Consider the following 23,625-nt stretch of genomic DNA (forward strand, 5'->3'; position numbering starts at 1 on the left):
AGGTTGAATTTTAGAACAAGACCAAGTAGAATGTAAAAAAGTACCGATTTCTTGTTTACATCGGAAACACTGATCGGATAAATTTAGGTTTAATTTAATTATTTTTTGTGGCATAATATATAATTGATGTAAAAAATTATATTGCACTAATCTTAACTAGACATTTATTGTATTTGTCATACTATCAAAACATAGTCTTGACCAATTTGTTTCTTCAATTTTAATATTCAAGTCACTTTCCCATTTTTGTCTTGACTTATGGACTCCTTGTTTAATTGCCTGTTTTTGAATCAAGCTATACATACAAGAAATAAATTTTTTAGTCTTTCCTTTTTGAATTAAAGTTTCTATTTCATTAGAGTTCGGCAATAACATTGTTTGACCTAATTTTTCTCTTAAATAAGCCCTTAATTGGAAGTAACAAAAAAGAGTGTTGTTTGATACTTTATATTTATTCTTTAATTGATCAAATGACATTAATATACCTCCTTCAGAACAATCTCCTATATATCTAATCCCTTTTTAAAACCAGTTATATAAAAGTTGATTATCCATTGTAAAAGGAATATTTTGAATTAAAGATCTCTTTGCTAATAAAGATTTCTTTGTCTCATCATCAACATTTATCTTATTCCATAAGTCAATCAAATGCTTTAATATAGGAGATTCTTTCTTTTCCTGTATCCATTTAGATTCCCATTTATATATAAAATCTTCTGGTGTATTTTCTCCTATTTTATCTAGTTCTATTCTAATCCATGCCGGTCTATCTCTGAAAAAAAGATGCAATAAATCTAAGTTGATCTGCTTTATAATAATTCTTAAAATTTGGAAATTTTAACCCTCCTAGATCAAATTTCCATGTCAATTTTTCCAACAATATTCTTGACATCTTACCTTTCCAAAGAAACTTCCTCACATATTTATTTAACTCTTGATAAAACTTCTGGGGTAGTTGTATTGGTAGTGATTGAAATAAGTATTGTAATCTAGGGAATATATTCATTTTTATGGTATTTACTCTACCTACTAATGTTATTGGTAATGCCATCCATTTATCAAGATCTTCTTGAATTTTTTTCAATAATGGTAAGTAATTTAATTTATATAAGTTCTTTATATCATTATCAACCCTTATACCTAAATATTGTATATCATTTGCCGGCCATCTAAATTGAGTTATTAATCGACATTGATTATAATCTCCTTTAGTAAGAGGTAAAATTTCACTTTTATCCCAATTTATTTTATAACCTGATATTTTCCCATATTTTTCTAATCTATGGGATAATTTACGCAACGAGTGCAATGGGTTTGTTAAATAAAACAGAACATCATCAGCAAATAAGTTAATCTTGTATTCTTCCTGATTAACTCTGAAACCCTTAATATCTGGGTCCATTCTAATTAATTCAGCTAATGATTCTATCGCCAACACAAATAAAGCAGGTGATCATGGACAACCTTGCCTAGTTGACCTTGTTAACTGAAATGGTGTTGAAATTTGACCATTTGTCACTACTTTAGCTTTGGGATTAGTATTTAAGGTTTTAATCCATTTTATAAAAGATATTCCTAATCCATACTTTTCCAATACCTTAAATAAAAAATCCCATTCCAATCTATCAATTGCTTTTTCTGCATCTAAAGCAACTGCCACACTCATTTCCTCCCTCTTTTGCGCCAAATGAATTATACTAAATAACCAAGTTATATTATCTGCCAATTGTCTATTTTTAGTAAATCCTGTTTGAACCATATGTACTAATTTTGGTAAGTATTTAGATAATCTGTTAGATAAGATTTTTGCTAATATTTTATAGTCAGTGTTTAATAAAGAAATAGGTCTATATGATGCTGGCTTTAAAAGATCTCTATCTTTTTTTGGCAATACTATTAAAATAGCTGTCGAAAAAGATTCTGGAAGTTTATGCGTTCTTTCCGCTTGATGTATTAACTCCATAAAAGGAGGAATTAATACATCTTTAAACTTTTTATAAAATTCAGGTGGAAAACCATCTCCTGGAAATTTATTACTTTGAAATGATCCTAGGACTTCTTCGACCTCTTTCAATGTAAAAGGCATATCTAATCCCTTCTGGTCTTCTGTATTTAATTTTGGAAGAGTTATTTGTGATAAAAACCTTTCTATCTTGACATTATCATTTTGTGATTCTGATTTATACAACTCAGAATAAAAATTCTTAAAAATTTCATTAATTTCAAAAGGTTTATAAGTAATTTTATTTACTCTTGTTCGAATTGCATTTATTGTTTTAGAAGTCTGGTCTGTTTTAACTGCCATGCAAGGACCTTATGTGATCTTTCACCTAGTTCATAGTATCTCTGTTTAGTTCTCATAATTGCTTTTTCTGTTTGATATGTCTGAAGTGTATTATATTGTAACTTCTTATTAATAGGTTGTCTTTGTTTTTCTTCTGTCATATTTCTTTGAGATTCTTTTTCTAATTTTGTGATCTCTTTTTCCAATTGATCTATTTCTATCATATATTCCTTAATTTTAGAAGTATCTTATTATCTGACCTCTCAAATATGCCTTCATTGCTTCCCACAATAGAAATTTATCATCAACTGAATGTGAATTTGTATCTAAAAAGAACTGAATCTGCTTTTTCATAAAATCACAAAAATCTTGAAGTTTTAGTAATATTGAATTAAATCTCCATCTATCAAATGATTCCTCTTTATCTATCATTGTCATTATCAAAGGAGAATGATCTGACAATATTCTCGCTTTATATTCCATATTTTTCACTCTATCTTGAATATTCGTTGATAATAGGAAAAAATCTATCCTTGAATATGTTTTATGTCTATTTGAATAAAATGAATCTCTTTCTTTTGGATTAATTCTTCTCCATATATCAATCAAATTTAAGTCTTTCATCAATGATAGAGTTAATTTTACTACTTTTGATTTTGTGACAACCTTTGTTAATCTATCTAAAACTGGATCTAGACAAAAATTAAAATCTCCACCTATTAATATTTTGTCATGTGCGTTAGCCAAATTCAAAAAGACCTCTTGTATAAATTTTACATCATTTTCATTTGGTGCATAAATATTCATAAGAGTCCATAGTTCTGAAAAAATTTGACAATGTATTACATATCTTCCCGCCAAATCAATACATTTTGTATTTTAATTGGTAAATTTTTATTAACCAAAATTGCAACTCCTCTTGCCTTTGAATTAAATGAAGCTGCAATAACATTTCCAACCCATTTTAATTTCTGATGTTCTATGTCTGTTAAATGTGTTTCTTGTAAAAAAAGCTATATAATGTAAAAATGTTTTCATTTTTCTAATTTATGTTAAAATTCTTTTTCTTTTCACCGGTCCATTAAGCCCATTAACATTAAAACTTAAAAAATTCAGTAAATTAGTCATTATTTTTAATTATGTTACTCCAATCTATAATAATACCTAATCTTTCAACTTTCATGGTATCTTCGGAAATCTTTTTAAGATTCTCCATGTTGCTATGTGTGTCCCCACCGATCATCCAGGCGGAAAGACAGAAGAAAAATAGAGTATAAAGAAAAAAACAAAATACCCCCCTACTAATGTTGTGAAAAAAAAGAACACAACATTACCACCCTCTGCTGTACGGGTCATGGCGATCGCCATGATTACACACGTGAATCCCGTAGTAATCGATCCAAAGCTCCTCAGCCCCCCTGCAACATAAACAAGTGTATGTGTATATGTGTGTGTGTGTGTGTATATATATATATATATACACACACACACACACATACATATACAAGAAGAAAAAAAATACTATTCTCAATTAGTATTTCTGAAATTTTGCTTTTCTCCCCTGTATCATCCTTAAATGTCCATCACTTCCATTCACTGTCTCTATCTTCATCTTTAATCCATTACGCTTGGAAATCTCTATGTGTAATTAGCAAATAGATGAAAGTTTTTGTGCGAACTCCTCCGCTTCTCAATAATCGGTAAAAAAATCTTCTTTTTCCCTCCTCCAAAAAAATTATCAGTGTTGCTGGGTGACGCATTATAAATTTATAATCCTTTTCCCATAAAACTTTTCTCGCTGGGTTAAGTTCCTTCTTTCTCTTCAAGAGGTTATAACTTATATCAGGATAAAAAAGAACTGCCTTCCCTGCTATCATCAATGGCCCGTTTCTCTTTTTGGCACGTTGGGTAGCCACCTTCAGGATCTTTTCTTTATCTTGGTATCTTAAGCATTTTATCAAAATTGATCGTGGATTTTGATCAGCTTGAGATATTGATGTTAAAGCTCTATGAGCCCTTTCAATCTCAATTAGAGTTTCTCCTTCCATTTCCAATTTTTCAGGGATCCATTTTTGAAAAAAATTTATTGGATCTTCTCCTTCTATATCTTCTTTAAGTCCAACAATTTTAATATTGTTTCGTCTACTAAAATTTTCAAGCTTATTAATTTTTTCCATGAATTGTTTTCTTTCTTACGTCCAGGCAGTAGTATCATTTTCCATTTTATTCATTCTTTCAACCATGTCTTCCGTTTTAGTTTCCAAATCTATAATTCTCTTTTCCATTTTTTCCTGTCTTTTTGTCATTTTATCAAACATAATCTCCATATTTATCACTCTTTTTTTGATTACTTTTAATGAGTTTAATTTTTCTAATTTATGCATTATTTGCATCAAAGTCTTTTCTATATTTCCAGAAAAACTTTAACCTCCATCTTCGTATGATTTTTCCAAAGAATCTGACTCTCCCTCAGATTCACTTTCACTTTTGGTTTCATTCGTAACTGGGATTTGTAGTTCTGGTTGCTCCCGTTTGCATATGCTCCTTCCTTCATGTTTGCGCAGTTCTCGTTGGTCTTTTTCTTTAAAATTGTCAATGTTGCCACAGTTTCCTGTTATGTATCGCCAGTAGTATAGTGTACCTGAGCCCACGGTTCTTTGGCAGAAGTGGGCCTTGATTCTGTTCCAACTTGCGTTGTTTTCACGGTAGTAGTTTTCTTCATCTTCTGTTTGTGAGGCATAACTTGAAAAATCCGGAGTAGTTTATAAGTAACTTTTAGAAAGTATTGACTAACTTTTCTTCACTTAAACATTAACTTATTGATTTTTTATGGGAGAGCTGGGTTCCAGCGTCTCGATCCAACATCGTCACGTGTCGTCCCAGCATTTTGTGTGTTGAATAAAATATATAGGTTATATCCTAGCAGAAGGAAACCTTTTTTTTTTCAAGCAATCTACATTTGTGTTTTACCCCATGGGAAGTTTTTTGTATAGAATGGACAAATTTGGTAAACAGATTTGGATGGGGAAAAGACATTATTTATTTTAAGTGATGTGCAGGATCATGATTGAAGAGATCATGTCTGTTGTCTTTGAATTTGATCTTTTTTGTGCTAATCCTTGAATTCACTGCTGAACTGTGATGGAGGAAACTGTGGGTACATGTGCTGTGCCTATGTTTATACTTTGCCATAATACAAAATAGGTGCAAATCAATTTAGTAGCACAAACTGTATCACCTTGCCATAACCAAATGACTTTTAACCTGGATTTATCCTGAGAATGACATTAAACATTAGATTACAAAAAAATGCAGAGGAAATGCTGAACCTCCAAAATATTTGTTGCTACATTTTAGTCCTGATCAAACGGTCAAATGTAGAATGTGTGGTTAATGAAATCAGATTTAGAATTATATGTGCTGAACTTGCCACTCTAAATTATTTTGATAATTGAACTGAGAAGAAAATATTCTTTTCTGTTGTTAAAGAACCGAATCAATCTTAAGATATAAAAGCTTTTTCAAGTATGTTAAAAATAAAAGAGAAATGAGAGTGGATATAGGACCGTTAGAAAATGAGGCAAGAGAAATAATAATGGGGGACAACGAGATGGCTGCTGAACTAATTGAGGTTTTTGCGTCATTCTTCACTGTGGAAGATACTAGTCGTATGTCTCATGTAGTGTGTGAAGGAAGAGAAGTGGGTGCAGTTGCTATTAGAAGAGAGAAGGTGCTCAAAAAGTTGAAAGACCTGAAGGTACGTAAGTCACCCGGACCAGATGAATTGCAACCTAGGGTTCTGAAAGAGGTTGATTTAGAGATTGTTGTGGCATTAGAAATAATCTTCCAAAAATCATTGGACTCTGGCAGAGGACTGGAAAATTGCAAACATTAGTCCACTCTAAGAAAGGAGGAAGGCAGCAGAAAGGAAATTATAGACCAGTTAGCCTGACCTCAGTGGTTGAGAAGATGTTAGAGTGATTTGTTAAGGCTGAGGTGACGGAGTACTTGGTGACACAGGACAAGATAGTGCATAGTCAGCATGGTTTCCTTCAGGGAAAATCATGCCTGACAAACCTGTTGGAATTTTTTGAAGAGAATACAAGTAGGATTGATAAAGGGGATGCAGTGGATGTTGTGTATTTGGACTTTGAGAAGGCCTTTGACAAGATGCCACATATGAGGCTGCTTACGAAGTTAAGAGCCCATCGTATTACAGGAAAGTTACTAAGATGGTTAAAGCATTGGCTGATTGGTAGGAGGCAGTGAATAGGAATAAAAACATCCTTTTTAGTGACTAGTCGTGTTCTGCAGGGGTTGGTGTTGGGACCACTTTTTATGCTGTATATACATGATTTAGATGATGGAATAGATGGCTTTGTGGCCAAGTTTACAGATGATGTGAAGATTGGTGGAGGGGCAAGTAGTGTTGAGGAAACAGGTAGGCTGCAGAAGGACTTAAACAAATTAGGAGAATGGGCAAAAAAGTGGTAAGTGTCAGAGGGCAGGATGTCAGGAAATGGATGGTCATGCACTTTGGTATTACAATTAAATGTGTGGGCTATCTTCTAAACGGAGAAAATCCAGGAATCTGAGATGCAGAGGGACTTGGGAGTTCTTGTGTGGAACACCCTGAAGATTAAGTTGCTGGTTGAGTTGGTGGTGAGGAAGGCAAATGCCATGTTAGCATTCATTTCAAGAGGTCTAGAAAACAAGCAAGGATGTGATGCTGAGCCTTTATAAGGCACTGGTGAGGTCTCACCTTGAGTATTGTGAACAGTTTTGGGCCCCTCATCTTAGAAAAGATGTGCTGGCATTGGAGAGGGTCCAAAGGATGATTCCAGGAATGAACGGATTATCATATAAGGAACATTTGATAGCTCTGGGTCTGTACTCGCTGGAATTCAGAAGGATGAAAGCTCATTGAAAGCTTTTGAACGTTGAAAGGCCTAGATGGACTAGATGTGGGCCCCTGTCCCCTCCTCCTTCAGTCAAATGGTCTCAGTTTGAAACGTTGACTGCTCATTTCAATGGATGCTGCCCGACCTGCTGAGTTCCTCCAGCTTGTTTGTACTTGTTGATTGACCACAGTATCTGCAGTGTACTTTGTGTTTAGTAGATGTGGAAAGGATGTTTCCCATGGTAGGAGAGTCTAGGACAAGAGGGCACAGCCTCAGGATAGAGGGGTGCCCTTTCGAAACAGATGCGGAGAAATTGCTTTAGCCAAAGGGTGGTGAACTTGTGGAATTTGTTGCCACGTGCAGCTGTGGAGGCCAGGTTGTTGGGTGTATTTAAGGCAGAGATTGATAGGTTCTTGATTGGAAATGGTATCAAAGGTTACGGGGAGAAGGCCAGGAACGGGAGTTGAGGAGAAGATAGAGAAAAGGATCAGCCATGATTGAATGGCGGGTCAGACTTGATGGGCCAGATGGCCTAATTCTGCTCCTAAGTCTTATGGTCTAATGTAGCTGAGCTAGCTTCAGATCGGGTCTCAATCAATAGGGTTTCAATAAAATGTGAAGTGTTTGCAATGGAATAGAACAAGCAGGGATAAGATTCATCAGATTAAATAAAATACAATGAGTCCAATCCAAATCATCTTCCTGCTTGCATCCTCTCCTCTGACATCTCCCCTCTGAACTATAGTGTTTGTGAGGCTATTAATCATATCTGTTCTATTTACATAGATTTTGTTCTCACTTTGACTCACCCAAGGACTGGGTTCCATTTATCTTTGCCTTCCACACCACCGTGCTCTTCAATTAGAAAACTATTGTGTGAAATTTCCAACACCTTAACTTTGATACCACCACTTTCCTCCCCTATCAGCATTCTCTCTGGCACTCTTAACTTTTCCATCCCTACCAAAACACACTCTTCATGCAAGAGTATTTTCCAGTATAGCTGTTGGGCGTGCAACGTCTGTCCACTTACAACCTCACCTACCATCATTTAGAGCCCCAAGCAACATTAAAGTAAGGTAGTTTAATATGTTGCATTTGTGGTTAACATTGTGATCTCCTTGACATGCAGAAATCAAATACGGATTGAGTAAACATTTTGTATACCCCGTCCACTCAGTCTAGTAGTGTTCACCTAAGCTACTAGTTTAATTCCCCAATCTACTTCCATTCTGATCTATGTTCGTCAAACAAAGCTCAGGCAGCTCTGCTTGGAGCTCGATTCATTCCAACATTCTGGGCTCCTATACAGGAGTTTGGTAATTTCATATGATCAGCAGTCCTTGCCTTTGTATCTCATATTTCCACCAATCAGTATTTTTCTTCTGGTGGTTTCAGATACTGATTTTTCTATCCAATTTACAATGCTTTGAGCACCACCAGTGATTGACCATTGCTTTTGTTAAATTCTTTTCCATCTTTTTTTTGTTTCTTCATCTTCTATGTCTCTCCATTTTCTCTGCATCTCAAGGTTTGTTTAACTTGTGACACTTCTAAGTTTCAAAGACAAGTCATTGACTTGAAACCTCATTTCTCTTTGCATGGATGCTGCCTGGTTCATTGAGTATTTAAAGCATCTTCACTTTGTAATATAATTTACTAGGAACAGTTTTTCTAATTGAAATGGCTTTGAGCAGTTTATATTACAGATTCTGTATGTTTATGCTACAACATATCTATGCTACACTGTCCCCAATGTAATATGTCAACTGTTTTTGTGAAATTGTATGATATTTGAGAGTATTTCATTTGTCTAGAATTTGAAGATTCATATTGTGTGTTCTATGAATGTCCTAATTTACTCTTTCAATTATCCCTCAACAGTTTCTTTCACTTTTTTTTGTTAAATAGCAAGGCACTTACTATACACAGCCACTATATGCAGCCCCACCTCATGTAATTCATCATACCACAGTTGTCCAGCCGAATGGAATGCCTGCTGCCATGTACCCACAACCAATTCCATCACCCAGAGCAAATGGTGTTGCCATGGGAATGGTAGCTGGGACCACTATGGCAATGTCAGCAGGTGGGTTTCCGTTTTTTCAAGACCAATGTTACAAGTATGATTGTCAACCAAATCTAATGCACAGTGTGCTACTAATGAAGTAAGTGGAAAGTGAAGTGTTAAAATGTTAAGTGGGGAGTCAGGCAATTTAATACTTCAAGTTGTTCAAGAACATTACATTTTAAAAGAAAGTGAAGAAACAACAATTGTTTAGTTCGTAGCTGGGAAATTTAATTTCAGTTAATATGACATTACCAGTGTTTGGAAAACTATAAAGATTATATGAAGTGGTTGCAAATTTATTGAGTTGGTGCCTTCCAACCTCATGTCCAATTGTCCATTCATTCAAATTCCTGCCCCTCCAAGTTCCAGTAACAACCTTGCTGTTTCTCAATAGTTAAGATCTAGTGACCATTTACCTCCAAGTCCACTCATTTTCTTCCAATATGTTGGAAATTCCCTTGTCTAATATTCTATATAGTCATAATTGCTCATTTCAATTATTCCGTCTCATACGTACATCGGGATTCTTCAAAGTATATTTCATTGATCTTTGCTTCTTAGCAGCAGCATGCAGTACAACCTTTGTATTCTGATGATGCTGTCCTATCTTTTTAAGTCTTCACTGTGGTTCCTCGACACTGTTTTCTGACACCCAGTTTTGAATAACTAGTAATTCCCTTTAAAGTGATTTTATAGGCCAAAGCCCCCTCTTCCTTTGTTCCTAATTCCATTCTCATCTTGTTAATAATTTGAGGCTGAACAAAAAAGTACCTGGGTTTCCACCATGTACCTGCTTCTATCTGGCTCATGATTTACCTCCACCTGTTGCTGAAAGTTTTACCCATGCCTTTATTACATTCAGACTTGACTGATAAAGCACTCTGCTAGTTTCTCATCTTGTACATTAAAGATGCTGTTACCCATATGTCACCTATTGCGCACATTCTAGTGATTTTTAGATTGCTTTGGGTGTTGGGCTGACATTGCCGTGTTATAGTCTTCTTGATTTCAGATCTCTTCATATTCTTGTCTCCTTGTAGTTCTAATGTCAAATACTAAGTGAACTGCTTGAGTTAATTTAAACTGCAAGGTAGCAAAAAGGATTGCTCTGTCAGAAAAATAAAGTTTAAGTTTTGTTGATTTGTATTCAAATGAGCTCATTTCCTTCAGTTTTTGTTCTGTTTAAGCTAGTTTTTTTTTCTATGTTCAAATCAGTAATATGTTGACAGTGCCCATTATGCTTGAATATTTTTGTGGGGAGGAAGTTACAGAAATGATCATGTATTCTGTCTGGTTTTGTAACCATTTAGCTTTCCATAAATGCATTTATCACCAGGTTTTTTTCTTTGAAGATATAACTGATATTGTATTCTGTCTTTTGGTTTAAGCTGAATGTGACCAATATTTAACTTTGTTCAATTCTGCCTTGCAGGCACCTTGTTGACGACCCATTCCCCAACGCCAGTAGCTCCTCATCCTGTTTCCATGCCTGCTTATAGGACTCCAGCAACACCGACTTACAACTATGTACCCTCGCAGTGGTGATCAAGCTGTCACTGGAAAAGCAAGTCTTTATGCTTTCTTTGTAAAATAGTTCCCTCTTAGCATTTCAGCCAAAAGAGATGATGAAGAAATGCTTTTGTCTTGCAAGTTAATATATAGGAGCTCTGTATGCAATTGGCTGAAATTCAGTATTGAGGGGATTCTTTCTGCCAGATTTGTACTGGATTCAGCAATGCACACTTTCTGAATGTGCTGAATTACAGAATTGCTGCTATATTTATGCATTGAATTGATTTAAAACGTGTAGTGAGATTTTTAGTGTGACTTTATCACTGATAAAATGAGAATGACTTAACTGTGTCCTCAAAAAGGGGTGGAGCCCAGGGAACAAAAAGGAAAGGTATGTTGATTGGTTTAGGGAAAAGAAATCTTAGAATATAGAACAGTATAGCACAGTTTAGGCTGTTTGACCCATAAGGTTGTGCTGTGCTGACTTGCATAAACCTAATCACAGCCTATAACGGTCCATTTAACTTGTATCTATGTGACTAAGAGTCTTTTAAATGCTTCTATTATATCAGCCTCTACCACTACCCCTGCAGTGCGTTCCAGACATCTACCACTCTGTTGTTCATATATTTTTTAAAAATGGGGCCTTTTTCTCTGTCTCACGTTTGCTGAAAGTTCAAAACTTAGGAAAGATACATTCATGGCTTACACCATTGATATAGCACAGATTCTCTGGGCATGAGAGACTGGTCACGACTAGAATCACCATAGCAAAGCCTTTGCTTTCCTCTGCCCTCACTATGGTGGTAAAATTTTCTTGGCTTCATAAATTTGAATTGCAGTGTCAAATTTGTTATGTTAACATTTGCGATAACCCTGCACACCATTTAATGATTGGGAATGGAAATGTTGATTATACAGAGGCTTTCAATTTACAAACTTTTCATTAAAATATAATTGTCCATCTTTTTAGTAGTTTATTTAACTAATAGAAAAAATAATGAGATCAATCAGATCTACTTGCAGACCACAATGTTTTCTAATAAATGGAATAAATTTTTGTTAGTACATGCATTTGTTTGCATGTACTGATTTTGAGTTCCTTAGCTTGTCAATTGCTAACATAGCACATCAATTTGTTTAAAAGAGTCAAATAACTGACAGAAAACAGCTGTTCTGGATAAAAGCAGCTATGTCTTAGAATTGAGTTATTAAATAATTACTCCCTTCAGGGGTTACATTGAGTTTTTCTACATATCCCTGAAAAGTGCAGGAAATGTTTTCAAATAAATTTGCCTACCATCTGGAAGCAATTGCAATTTACAAGCCTTCAGTTAGCATGGGCATCTGTAGCCACATGTGCTTGCTATATTATCCCAGTTATTTGCATAACTTTAGAAAGCAAAATAAATAGATTTGTGCTAACTTCACAAAGCAACCTAGTGCAATCCCCCTTTTAGAGAGAGAGAGAGAGAGAACGAACACACACACACACACACACACACACACACACACACACCATCATTGAGTGGAAATTTTTCTCAATGATGCCACATCTGATTTGCCTGTGTGTTTTCAATGCAATATATTCTAATGAGCTCTGGAGCTAAATTCCACCACAGGTTTGCCTCTGGAGTTTTGGATCACTCCACTTGACCATCTAATAGTTTAGACTGAAAATCACTTACGGAAAATTCTGTGCTTCTCTTTTTTTTTGATAGCTTGTTAAGTGGTAAGCAAGCATTTCACTAAAGTAAGTGGTAGAGATATTCCACATGATGGATGATGCTTTGAAATTTTTGTCCCAGACGATTGGAAAGTCTGAGAGGCACAGAAATTTGCAGAGCACAACTCTTGGTGAGAAAATGTAAATTTTGAATAGGTATTTCCTATTATAAAATCTTTCATGTGCATTTATATTGGGAAGACGATTCCAGTATTTGGCCCATATATGTTAGCATAGCATTGGTGGTTTATATGAAATGCTGCCACATAAAATTTTTTTATTACAAAATACCTTTTTTTTTGATAATCAGTTCACATAAGATCTCTTCACATCATCACCAGGATTTTGAGGTATTGGAGGAACTGCATGAAATGAAGTTAGATTTGAAGATAATTGTTCAGTAAAATGCAGCATATGAGACACTTAGCATTTTCCGAATGCCTTGAGTATTCCCCTCATTAATAGTGTTTTCAGAGGTGCATAAGAAAAATTCAAAGCATACATTAGCAGACTAATGGAATTATATTTTACTGTCTGCAAAATAGTTACTTCATCATGTGGACATTTTAAGCTGTGATTCTGGACAAATTTGCTTATTGAGCATTTGGCTGATTTAAACTCTGAATTTAGTAACTAAGGGTAATACATTTTAAGGCTACAGAAGTTTAATTGGTTAAAAATATTCCTGTAAACATTTACAGGCGCAGGTTGAGCATCCCATATCAGAAATGCTTGGGACCAGAAGTGTTTTGGATTTCAGTTTTTGTAATATTTGCATCTATATAATGAGATACCTTGAGGATGGAACACAAGTCTAAACACAATCTATTTGCAGTACATGTACAGCTGGTGTGAAGCTCACAGAGTGAGCAGCCTGCAGTCAGAGCATATTCTGACATGATGGAGCTGGGTTTTCCATAGACTGTCAGAGTTGAATGACTGCACCTGTTATTGGGTTCCAACTCTACAATTAGCTTCAATGATTTTAAACGACCACCCATTCCACAGCTACTGTGATTGGGGTGGGGAAACATGTTGTTTTATACAATATTGTTAATAATTTTGTGCATAAAACAATTACCTCCAGTTTTCAGTTCATCGTGATATAAATCTTTGCTTGTTTCATGATCTGCATGCCGTTAACTGGTATATGTTCACTCCAATGCTGATGAATCCACTCTTTCAAATTATGATCGAGCTCTTCATTTTCTATTTTTCATTAACATATTACATAGGCAAGGTCACTTCTCAGACTGACGGTGGTGTGCAGAGACCTGCACGTTGCCTCGGAACCTTCCTAGCACCTTTTGGGATTTTCCATTTGTGACATCATGTCAGCACTCAATGAAAAAGGATTGTGAAATTATGGATAAGGGGTACTCAACCTGTATAATCAATGTATTGTCTGTGTAACTCCACTGGCTGACATTTTCATTTATTGTGATGTCTATAGAGCAGCTTATTAAATTGTTAAATTCCTATTTTTTTTGAGCTAATTCTTGGAAATGTTCATCAGTGAGAATTACAGATTTTATAATTTAGAATCTGGATTTTCTGTTTGTAAGTCATGGCAAAAGTACCACTGTATGCTACCATTAAAGAGTGAAGGTTTAATTTGTACATACAGTGCCTATATTTTTTAAAAAAGTATTCACCGCCCTTGGAGGTTTTCATGTTTTATTGTTTTGCAGCATTGAATTGCAGTGGATTTAATTTGGCTTTTGTGACACTGATCAACAGAAAAAGACCTATCAAAGTGAAAGCAAATCTCTACAAAGTGATCTAAATTAATTACAAATATAAAACACAAAATAATTGATTGGATAAGTATTCACTCCCTTCAAGTCAGTATTATTAGATGCACCTTTGGCAGCAATTACAGCCTTGAGTCTGTGTGGATATGTCTCTAACAGTTTTGCACATCTGGTTACTGCAACTTTTTCCCATTCTTCTTTACAAAACTACTCAAGCTTTTGTCAGATTGCGTGGGAATTGTGAGTGAACAGCCCTTTACAAGTCCAGCCACAAATTCTCAATTGGGTTGAGGTGTGGTCTCAGGAATGACTTAACAACAAAGTTAATGTCCTGGAGTGGCCAAGTCAGTGTAGCTTTGGCTTTATGTTTGTGGTCATTATCTTGCTGGAAAATACGTTTTCTCCCAAGTTGCAGTTCTCTTGTAGACTGCATCGAGGTTTTCCTGTATTTATTTTACCCTCTACCTTCAGAAACCTTCCAGGGTCTGCTGCAGTGAAGAATCCCCACAGCATGATGCAGCCGCCACCATGCTTCACGGTAGGGGTGGTGTGTTTTTGATGATGTGTGGTGTTTGGCTTATGCCAAACATAGCATTTAGTCTGATGGCCAAAAAGCTCAGTTTTGGTTTCATCAGACCATAGAACCTTCTCGCTGAATTCAGAGTCTCTCACATGTTTTCTGACAAACTCTAGTTAAGATTTCATGTGTTTTTTTTTTCAACAGTGGTTTTCTCTTTGCCACTCTCCCATAAAGCTGTGACTGGTGGAGCACTTGGGCAACAGTTATTATATGTGCAGTCTCTCCCATCTCAGCTACTGAAGCTTGTAACTCCTTCAGAGTTGTCAAAGGTCTCTTGGTGGGCTTCCTCACTGGTCCCCTTCTTGTATGGTCACTCAGTTTTTGAGGGTGGCCTGCTCTGGGCAGATTTACAATTCAGTGACTTCAGTGACTTGGAAATTTTCTCGTATCCGTCTACTGACTTCTGGTTTTCAGTAACCTTTTTGTGGAGTTGCTTGAAGTGTTCTTTTGTCATCTTGGTGTAGTTTTTGCGAGGATACTGACTCACTAGCAGTTGGACCATCTAGGTACAGGTGTATTTTTACTACAGTCAGTTGAAACACCTTGACTGCACACAGATGTCCAAAAACATCACAATTCAACTAATTTTGTGACTTTCAAAGGCAATTGGATGCACCTGTGATGATTTGGTGCGTCTTATTGGGGGGGGGGGGGTGAATACTTAGGCAATCAATTATCTTGTGTTTTATATTTGTAGATAATTTAGATCACTTTGTACAAATCTGTTTTCACTTTGACACAAGTCTTTTTCTGTTGTTCATTGTCAGAAAAGCCAAATTAAGTCCACTGTGACTTAAAACAATAAAACGTGAGAACTTCCAAGGAAGGTGAATACTTTTCATAGGCACTCTATGTTATTTATTGTGGAAATTCCCAATTTACTATCAATGATTCGTTTTTTTTCTCCAAGACTAAACCATGTTCATACTTCTTAATGGACAGGAAATCTCTAAATTAGTGTATTAGTTATTTCCAAGTTAATTTTGTTATAAAGTTCCCTGAAAATGTTACAATTTCTTGCTCAAGCTCAAAATCTGTTTAAAAAAAAGCGTGCCATACTATAGGTACTGCTGAGCAAACTTGGGTTCTAAAAGTATAATTTTATGAATGCAAGCTATGAATTCTTGACAAAATATTTCAAGATCTAAACACTTTAAAGGGTTTTTAAGTCATTTCAGTTTATATTTTAATAATAGTTGTATTTTCCCAGTCTTTATTCAAAATTGTAAGGTGCTTCAAAGAGTTAATTAAAATGATGCTTTTTTTCTTGGTTTGCTGCCTGAGAGTTATTTAATAAGACTGATAGCTCAGTCAGTGTGATGACACCACAGCTGCTGGATGCCTCTGTTCTCATTTCAACTGATATGTGATAGCTATCAACATTAAAAGCAAAGCCATGTGCATCTTTATAAGAATTTGGCTCTAATGCTAGGAGCACATGCTATTACTTTGCTACTGACCATAAATTGTGTACCTTGACTTTACCTAGTTAATTTATTCTTCCATGTTAAGCATACTAATGCTGCACTCTTAAACCAGATGTCATTTTGCAATGAATATTTGTGCAGGGTCTAATGAAAATTGCAGTCACTTTGCAAAAAACAGTCATTTAAAAAAAATTACATAGCACTTATGTTTTCTGTTTTTGTAGCTAAGAGGAATGTACAGTGGTTTTAGTTTATTGGCTTGGAAAGAATGGAAGTATTGGGATCTAAATATCTAAAATGCTCTTTCACAGGTTGAAAGGTGGGAGATATGCAATCAAACAAGTTTTAACACTTGGTGCTGATTCCCACATGCCTCCAACCAGGATCCTTCCTTCCAGTTCATCAATGCTCTCAATACTTGCCAAACACTACCAAAAATAACACGAAGATTATCGTGGCTGCATATCTTGCATCTTGGAACTCAGCAGTACTCAAGTCATGAAAAACCTGTTTTGTGGACTGTCTTGCAATTTTATAGATTATACAAAAGGGAGTATACGTATATTTGGATTCATATCTAGTTCAATGCATGTTACAAATGCTTGCTCAAATCTACCTGCAATGACTGATGCAAAACCATCATATGAAAAATCCAAAGGAACTGAGATACAAAAATTTGCAACTTAATTTCAATAATGCAGAATCATTGTATGTAATGTCTCAAAAGAAAATGCAAGTGAATTTCTGTAACAGAAAGAAAAACTTCTGGCTGATCTGTTATGTTCATTGTTTTTTTTTAATGGGAACAGTTAAATTCCTTTAGCTAGTGTATCAATTTACTTTCTCGAGCAATTGATGCATTTAGAGCACAGCACCTGGAGGTAGTGTTCCGGAAGGCATGAAATGAAGCCCGAAGGCATTGACTTACCAGCCCTTTTTCATTTAAAACTGCATTAGATCCAGTGTTATATTTGGGAGAGGCAACCATAGGGATTAAAGCATGATGGATAAAGGAAATGTACTAACTTCTAAAGAATCAGAAATGGCTAGTAGTAAGGTAAAATAACATATTTTTATATTCTTTGATTTAATATTTCAGTAACATACACCTCTGACTTCAAATCATGTCACTTGATGATTTGTAGTTCATGAATTTGGAAGTCTTTAAATATTCACATTTTGTTCACGTCTAAATTTTTCACTTTAAATTCAAGATCACTGGTCATTTGGGCAATAGGTAAATAAAATTATCAGTGCTTAATACCAATCCCTAAATGGTAATACTTACAGGATTAGGATCCTGGTTGTAATAAGACATTTAAAGGCCTTGATTGTTCTGAACATTAAGGGTAACAAAGGTGATATTGTTAGGTCCTCACATATAATTTGAATTATCCAGATCTGTTCTGTGTTTTCTATCACATCGGATGACTTAATTGTTTAAAGCAAGCATGAATAACATTTTCAATGGCATTTATGACTTCATGATTCCAAATATTCACACTAGTATTAAACCAAAGGGGGTAAGTTTCATGTTGCTGGTTTGAGGAATCTATTCGTTCGAAATCTGACTTTTGCAGGGCATGCTAGTTTCTGCAGCAATTGTGATGTGCAGATTGTAACAGTTTAAAAACAGTTTTGTTGTTAATGATAAGAAAGGCAGGTAGTCTTCTTTTCAGCATTTAAGAGCTTTCATCCTGATGTCTCTGTGCATTTTATTGCAGCAGACGATTGAGTTCCCATGACCTGGTAATGTCATCATTGAGTTTTCTTTTAGACCATAAACTGAATAGTGCAAATTGACATGTCCTCTAATGTTTCCTGTTTGGGCTAATTGCCTTACCCAGATGACTGAGTTAAGGTATAGACCCTACAGAATTGGAGGAATACTTGGAGGGGAAACAGAAGCTGAGGAACTTGATTAATAGTAACCATGTAAAAATCCTGAGTCCTGTTGCATTTTTGATGGGTAACAAAAAAAAAAGCAGTCATGCAGATTTAATGGGCTCAGTTAGTAAATTCACTGGTACATCTTTTGAAAATGACAAGATTATTTGGGTGGGTCAAGGGTTTAGGATTTTTTTTGTGTATATATTTCATAGGACCTAACACTTTCAATAAAGAATGTTTGTTTTATAACATCAGGAAAAAAAAGAGTATAATGTTACCCTTTAAGAGATTAATAATGATAATAGCCTTCATTTATCATGAAGTGTCATTTCAGAAGTGGCCCTAGACCCTAGCAAATTCTAATTGATGATTAAAATGGTCTTGCAGTGCAGTAGAGGGCATACAACTGTCTTCCTTTATGTGGGTGAGATATGATTGATGTAGGGAGTTTAACAGGTTGCTGCTGGTATCATACATGATGCATAAAGGATCCAAAATTCTGTGGGATTGTTACTTTCTAAACTCTTGTCAGATTCTACGTGAATTAGCACAAATGGAGGAAATTAGTCGTGGAAACCATTTATGTAGAGGAGTTAGTCAGTTAATGAATTAGAATTGTTTTGATAGTAGCTAGCAAAGAAGTATTCAAGGGGAACAAGCACACAACTTTTAGACTCAAATCTTTCCTATTCCATTTTTCTATATTGAACTTTTATAATTGATTTAGCATGTATGTTAATTTCATGTTTAAAATACTCCCGAGACCAGTTCTTCAACACTTTTTGGATAGTCAGCGCATTACTGCTGGTAATAGTAATGGTCAAGGCATTTAACTTCCAAAAATAGAGCATTATGTAACTTAATGGTTTGTCGTGAACTCATTTAACATCTAGTTTTGCAGACTGCAAAAATGGAATACTTCAGACCTCCTATGTAGCTGCATTTCAGAATGGCGGTGTGTGTGTTGATGGGACCTGAAGTTCTTTTACAAACCTTATATTAAAATGGCACAAACAAGGAAGTAATTTTATGATTGTAATTCTATTCTTGATTCCTCTTCAGTTTGGTGAGTTAGATAATGAAGTCTTCACTCATTTTTCATCGTGAGATTTCTGTGATGTTCGCAGGCTGTTTCTACCTGGTGTTTACAGGACTTGGAAACAAATATAACTAAAATGAAGTGATCTTTATTTAGGAAAGCTGTACTGTGGCTTTTTAAAATCCTTGAACTTTCACAGTTACAGGCTAAATTAACTTTACAAAAGATTTCCCGATTTTAAAAAATATGTCGTGTTTTCGGTGCTCGTTCTTTTAAAGATTTAGTAGTTTAAAATTTTACATGAAAAGTGAACATAATTACCAACCTGAAACCAACACTGTACACTGGACTAATGCTTTAATTTCCTCTAAAAGAAATGCATCTCCAATGAATTCTATATCAACCCACCAACTAAACTAATATGTACTGAATTTTTGGTCTTAACTGCTATTGTGGCATCAATGTGGACAATGAGTGCAGAATGGAAATTAGAGTGGTTTTTCAAATATGCAATCCTTGCTTAGGCCACGATCATTTGGAATCTATTCTAGTTCTGTAGTATTTGTTGCATACCAGTGGTTAGTGGATGAACAAGTTGTGAAGTTTAAAAATAACAGTGCAAAGCAGCTTAGGCAGTGTTCATAGATTGTACACTTCCTTTAATGTATATTTTAAGGAAAAAGATAATGGGCACTGATGTGAAGGAAAAAAAAACCATGGAAACCTATCAAGGATAATGTTTAAAGCACTGTTTAAATCTGGGAATTTCTTCATGTTACACTGCTGTACATGAACTCGTGCTGAGTTTGACATTTAGTTGCTTTTTTTATTTTTTTAAAACTTGGCAGACCAAATTATGCTTTATTGCACATTATAACAAATCACTCTCATTTGGTGCTTTAGCCACCCCCCAGTGTTCATATTTCTACTCACATTTTGGTGAGTACTCATTCATACAATTTTTTTTTGAAAAGTGTGGATGGAAGGGAATCCAAAATTTAATTTTCTTTTAGCATCCAGAAACTTTTCAGGGGTCATATTTGAAATTTGCAAATGGATGTACAACTTTACTGCACTTTGTAATGCATGCAGACTAGTTCTGAGCTACTGTTGTATTTTTTTATATATAAAGGAACATGTAATTTAAGCGGACTAAACCTTCTCCGCTGTCCAAAGGTTCTGTTTGAGAGAACCAAATTAACTGACCCGAGTTAAGATATTGTACCAATAACCTCATGCAATTTTGAGACTTTGAAATATTTTCAAACTGCTATGGTGTATGTGCTTTTGCTCAGAAACTGGAAAGGAACATCTGATGTTGAATTGTCTGTATAAACATAAACATGATATCTAATTAAGTTTTCCTATTAACCTAATGCTTTGTTAATTCATTCTCTTAAACTTGGTTGTATGTATTCTTATAGTGTCATTTGGTATTCAATTAAAGTAATTTGGCTTGAATTGGGACAAATACAGAAGTCAGCACAGATTCCTGGGCAAATGCATATTTGTGTTCAAACATTTAATAGTTGAGTTGACATATTCCAAAATGTTAGATTCCTGTCAAGCAACTGGATGCTATTTTTATCGTTAATTCTTCGTATGGTGATGGAGAGGGTCTTTTTTCTCTCTTTTGCTTTCTGAGTATCAGTTGGGATGCAGTAGTGCTTAATCTGAAGAGCAGTCAGTTGTGAGAATTTCCCCCGACCACCCTATTCATCCACCTCCTGCTTAAATTCCCATCAGAGCCACTGAGCCAGCATACTCACAGCAGTTGAGATGGACGTGATCCAAAATATTTCCTCTCATAATAAGAAATTGCAATTTTGAATTGCAGAATTTTACTGAATGAGTAGATTTGTGTATGGTGATGTGCAGTATAGTGCTGTATGACAGCTTTTCTGTTCAAAGTAAAACACCATATTCAACACAGGCACAACAGAGTCACCATAGAGAGTTTATGTTTTTGTTAAGGGCACACTTTTAAAAAGAAATTGACTATTCAACACTATGCTTAATAAATATAAACATATTATTTTGGTACTTATTTAGTCTAGGTCAGTGTTGTCTTCCAAAAAGCAGTTTTAAAGCAAAGCACCGTTTTACATTGGATAACATAAACAAATTTTGACATTTCCTTTCTGAGCCAATTCAATTATGTGTAAATTCATACATTGTTATTTTTTTAAAAGCAATCTGACAAGTAGGTGAGCTCAGATTTAAAAAAAGAAACTTCAAGGCATGTTTATTGTAACAAAAATTGTTATGTATTAATACTTAAGTTTTCAATAAAGATTGACTTGTGTTGCTTACATCGTGCTTACCTCATCTTTTGAAAAAATATTTATTCTTTCATATATCCTTTTAGATGCGTTTAAAGGGAAGATAACTCATTACAGTTTGCAGTACAGTAAAAGATAATTTACTGTCTGTCCAGAAATCTATTGTTTGGTATCTGGCATATTTGTTACACTATAGTGTGAGCCTGGGATGTGGAGTGTGGGCAGGGTTGTGCAGCTGGAAATGGGGCCGAGGCTGTGAATGCTTGGGGGTTGCAAAGGTTGGTAGGCTATGGAGCCAAAACACAGAATTAAGCGTGAATTGAAATACAGTATACAAGCCACGCTTTAAGCTGTAAGTCACTAGGTTCTGTTTCCTGCTTCCTTCATGATTGTGGGTAGTCTTCCACCTCAGCCATATTTTCTAACACTTCCTCATAGACCTTTAAACCCCAAAAATATACCAGTCTCTACTTGGAACATGACTCAGTCACTACAAATATCTGGAGAAAAAATTTCTAAAAGCTCTGCTGGTATTGAGTAATGGTATTTCTCATTGTCTCAATCCTATGTTTTCAAACTGTGGTGCCTGGTCTTGGATATCTTAGTGAGAAGAAATGTTCAACTTGTACCTGTTATGCCAGTCAATAATTTTGAAGTTTCAATGAGACCTTCTTGTATCATTCAATGGAAAGAATATAACCCAAGTCTGCTACTTATCTCTCATGTATGACAGACTTGCCATCTTTGAAACCAGTTTAGTCATTCTTAACTGTATTTCCTCAAAGGCAAAGATGTCCTTCGATATTTAAGTAAATAGACCAAAGTTACAGGAGTAATCTCACCTAAAATAAAATACAATTGCAGTAATTCCTCACTTCTAAAATCGAGGGCGCTTGTAATAAACAATAAGATACCAGCTGTCCTGTTAATTGCTTGCTGTACTTGCATTTATCTCTGGTCAGTGTTCAAGCACATCTTGCTTCCTTCAAGCTTCACATTTCTCAGCCTCACGAATTAAGTCTTTTTATGTTCGTGCATCTCCTTTTTCTATATTGCATATTTCTACCATGTTCTTAACCATTACCGAACTTGTCTATATCTCCATGTCGTCATTCTGTATTCTTTATACCAACAATCCAACATAGTTTAGAATTATTAGTAAACTTAAAAATATAACATTTCAACCCCTTAGACAAATCATTGATATAGGTTGTGAATCACTGCGACCAAAATTCTGATCCTTGCATGTCCCTCCTGGTAAGAGTGGTCATTCTGAGAAGGAGCTATTTTACCCATTTAATTTTGCAGTCCACTGAACAATTTAGTACTCCTAGCTGAAGTGCTTTAACCTTGCATACCAACTCTCTTGTGTTGGGATCTAATCATAATCCTCCCAGAAATCCAAATACACAACATCCAGTCGTTTACCTGTAAATATTTTATGAATCATGTCCTCAACAGGTTAATCAATCTTGTCTATTCCCTTCCAAAGCCCATGTTGAGGTAGTACAATCCCATTATTTTCAAAATGTTCTGCTCTAGTCCTCACTAGGTATCCCACCACTGATGTTTCCCTTGGTTTTCGTGTCTGGATCCAGGAATCTCAGTTTCAAAACAGGAGGTTTGCAATTCTGGTATGAAACAAGAAATTCTTTACCCAGAAGATGAATTTTAGAAGGTTATCCCCAAGCAACCATGAAACCGAGCTTCAAATTTGTTTCATAGGCATACATACCTAGGGTATAAATGCCATGACTTTTTGGTTTTTGTGGCAATGGTGTGGACAATGACAAACATAAGCCATATCCTCAGCACATTAGTCAAACTTGACTATTCCCTTCATAGATTCGTATTGAAACTGCTCATTCCCATTAATTTTAAGAATAGTGTTCTGTTGCTCTAGTGCTATGTTAGCAGCCATAAGTTAACCAGACATAAATTACCTAACAATTTAAATAGGCATAATTACATGAGAGTAAGTTCAGAGAGAGCAAAGAGAAATACAGTTTGAGGATTAGGATCTTTTCAGTTAGTTCAAGAACCTGATGGCAAGGGACAAGAAGTGTCTGTTGAACGTATGAGGTGAGGGTCTTCAGGCTCGTGTACCTTGCCTGAGAACAGGATAAGGGACAAGATGGAGTGAGAACTTAAAGGTTAGA

At 35.2% G+C, this 23,625-nt stretch overlaps 1 protein-coding gene across 2 annotated transcripts in view; it reads left to right on the top strand.

Moving 5' to 3' along the window:
* The window catches only part of fam168b (family with sequence similarity 168 member B), a 62,974-nt gene extending 41,478 nt beyond the window's left edge, over positions 1–21,496 (top strand). For both annotated transcript variants that reach the window (XM_059949098.1, XM_059949100.1), the window contains exons 5-7: positions 9,097–9,274; positions 10,689–10,820; positions 16,567–21,496. In XM_059949098.1, the coding sequence (XP_059805081.1) occupies positions 9,097–9,274; positions 10,689–10,801 (291 nt within the window). In that variant the 3' untranslated portion in view covers positions 10,802–10,820; positions 16,567–21,496. The remainder of the gene's footprint in view (positions 1–9,096; positions 9,275–10,688; positions 10,821–16,566) is intronic.
* The last annotated feature ends 2,129 nt before the right edge of the window (positions 21,497–23,625 follow it).

This window comes from Hypanus sabinus, chromosome 2, assembly GCF_030144855.1.
Source record: "Hypanus sabinus isolate sHypSab1 chromosome 2, sHypSab1.hap1, whole genome shotgun sequence".
In the NCBI taxonomy this organism is placed as follows: Eukaryota; Metazoa; Chordata; class Chondrichthyes; order Myliobatiformes; family Dasyatidae; genus Hypanus; species Hypanus sabinus.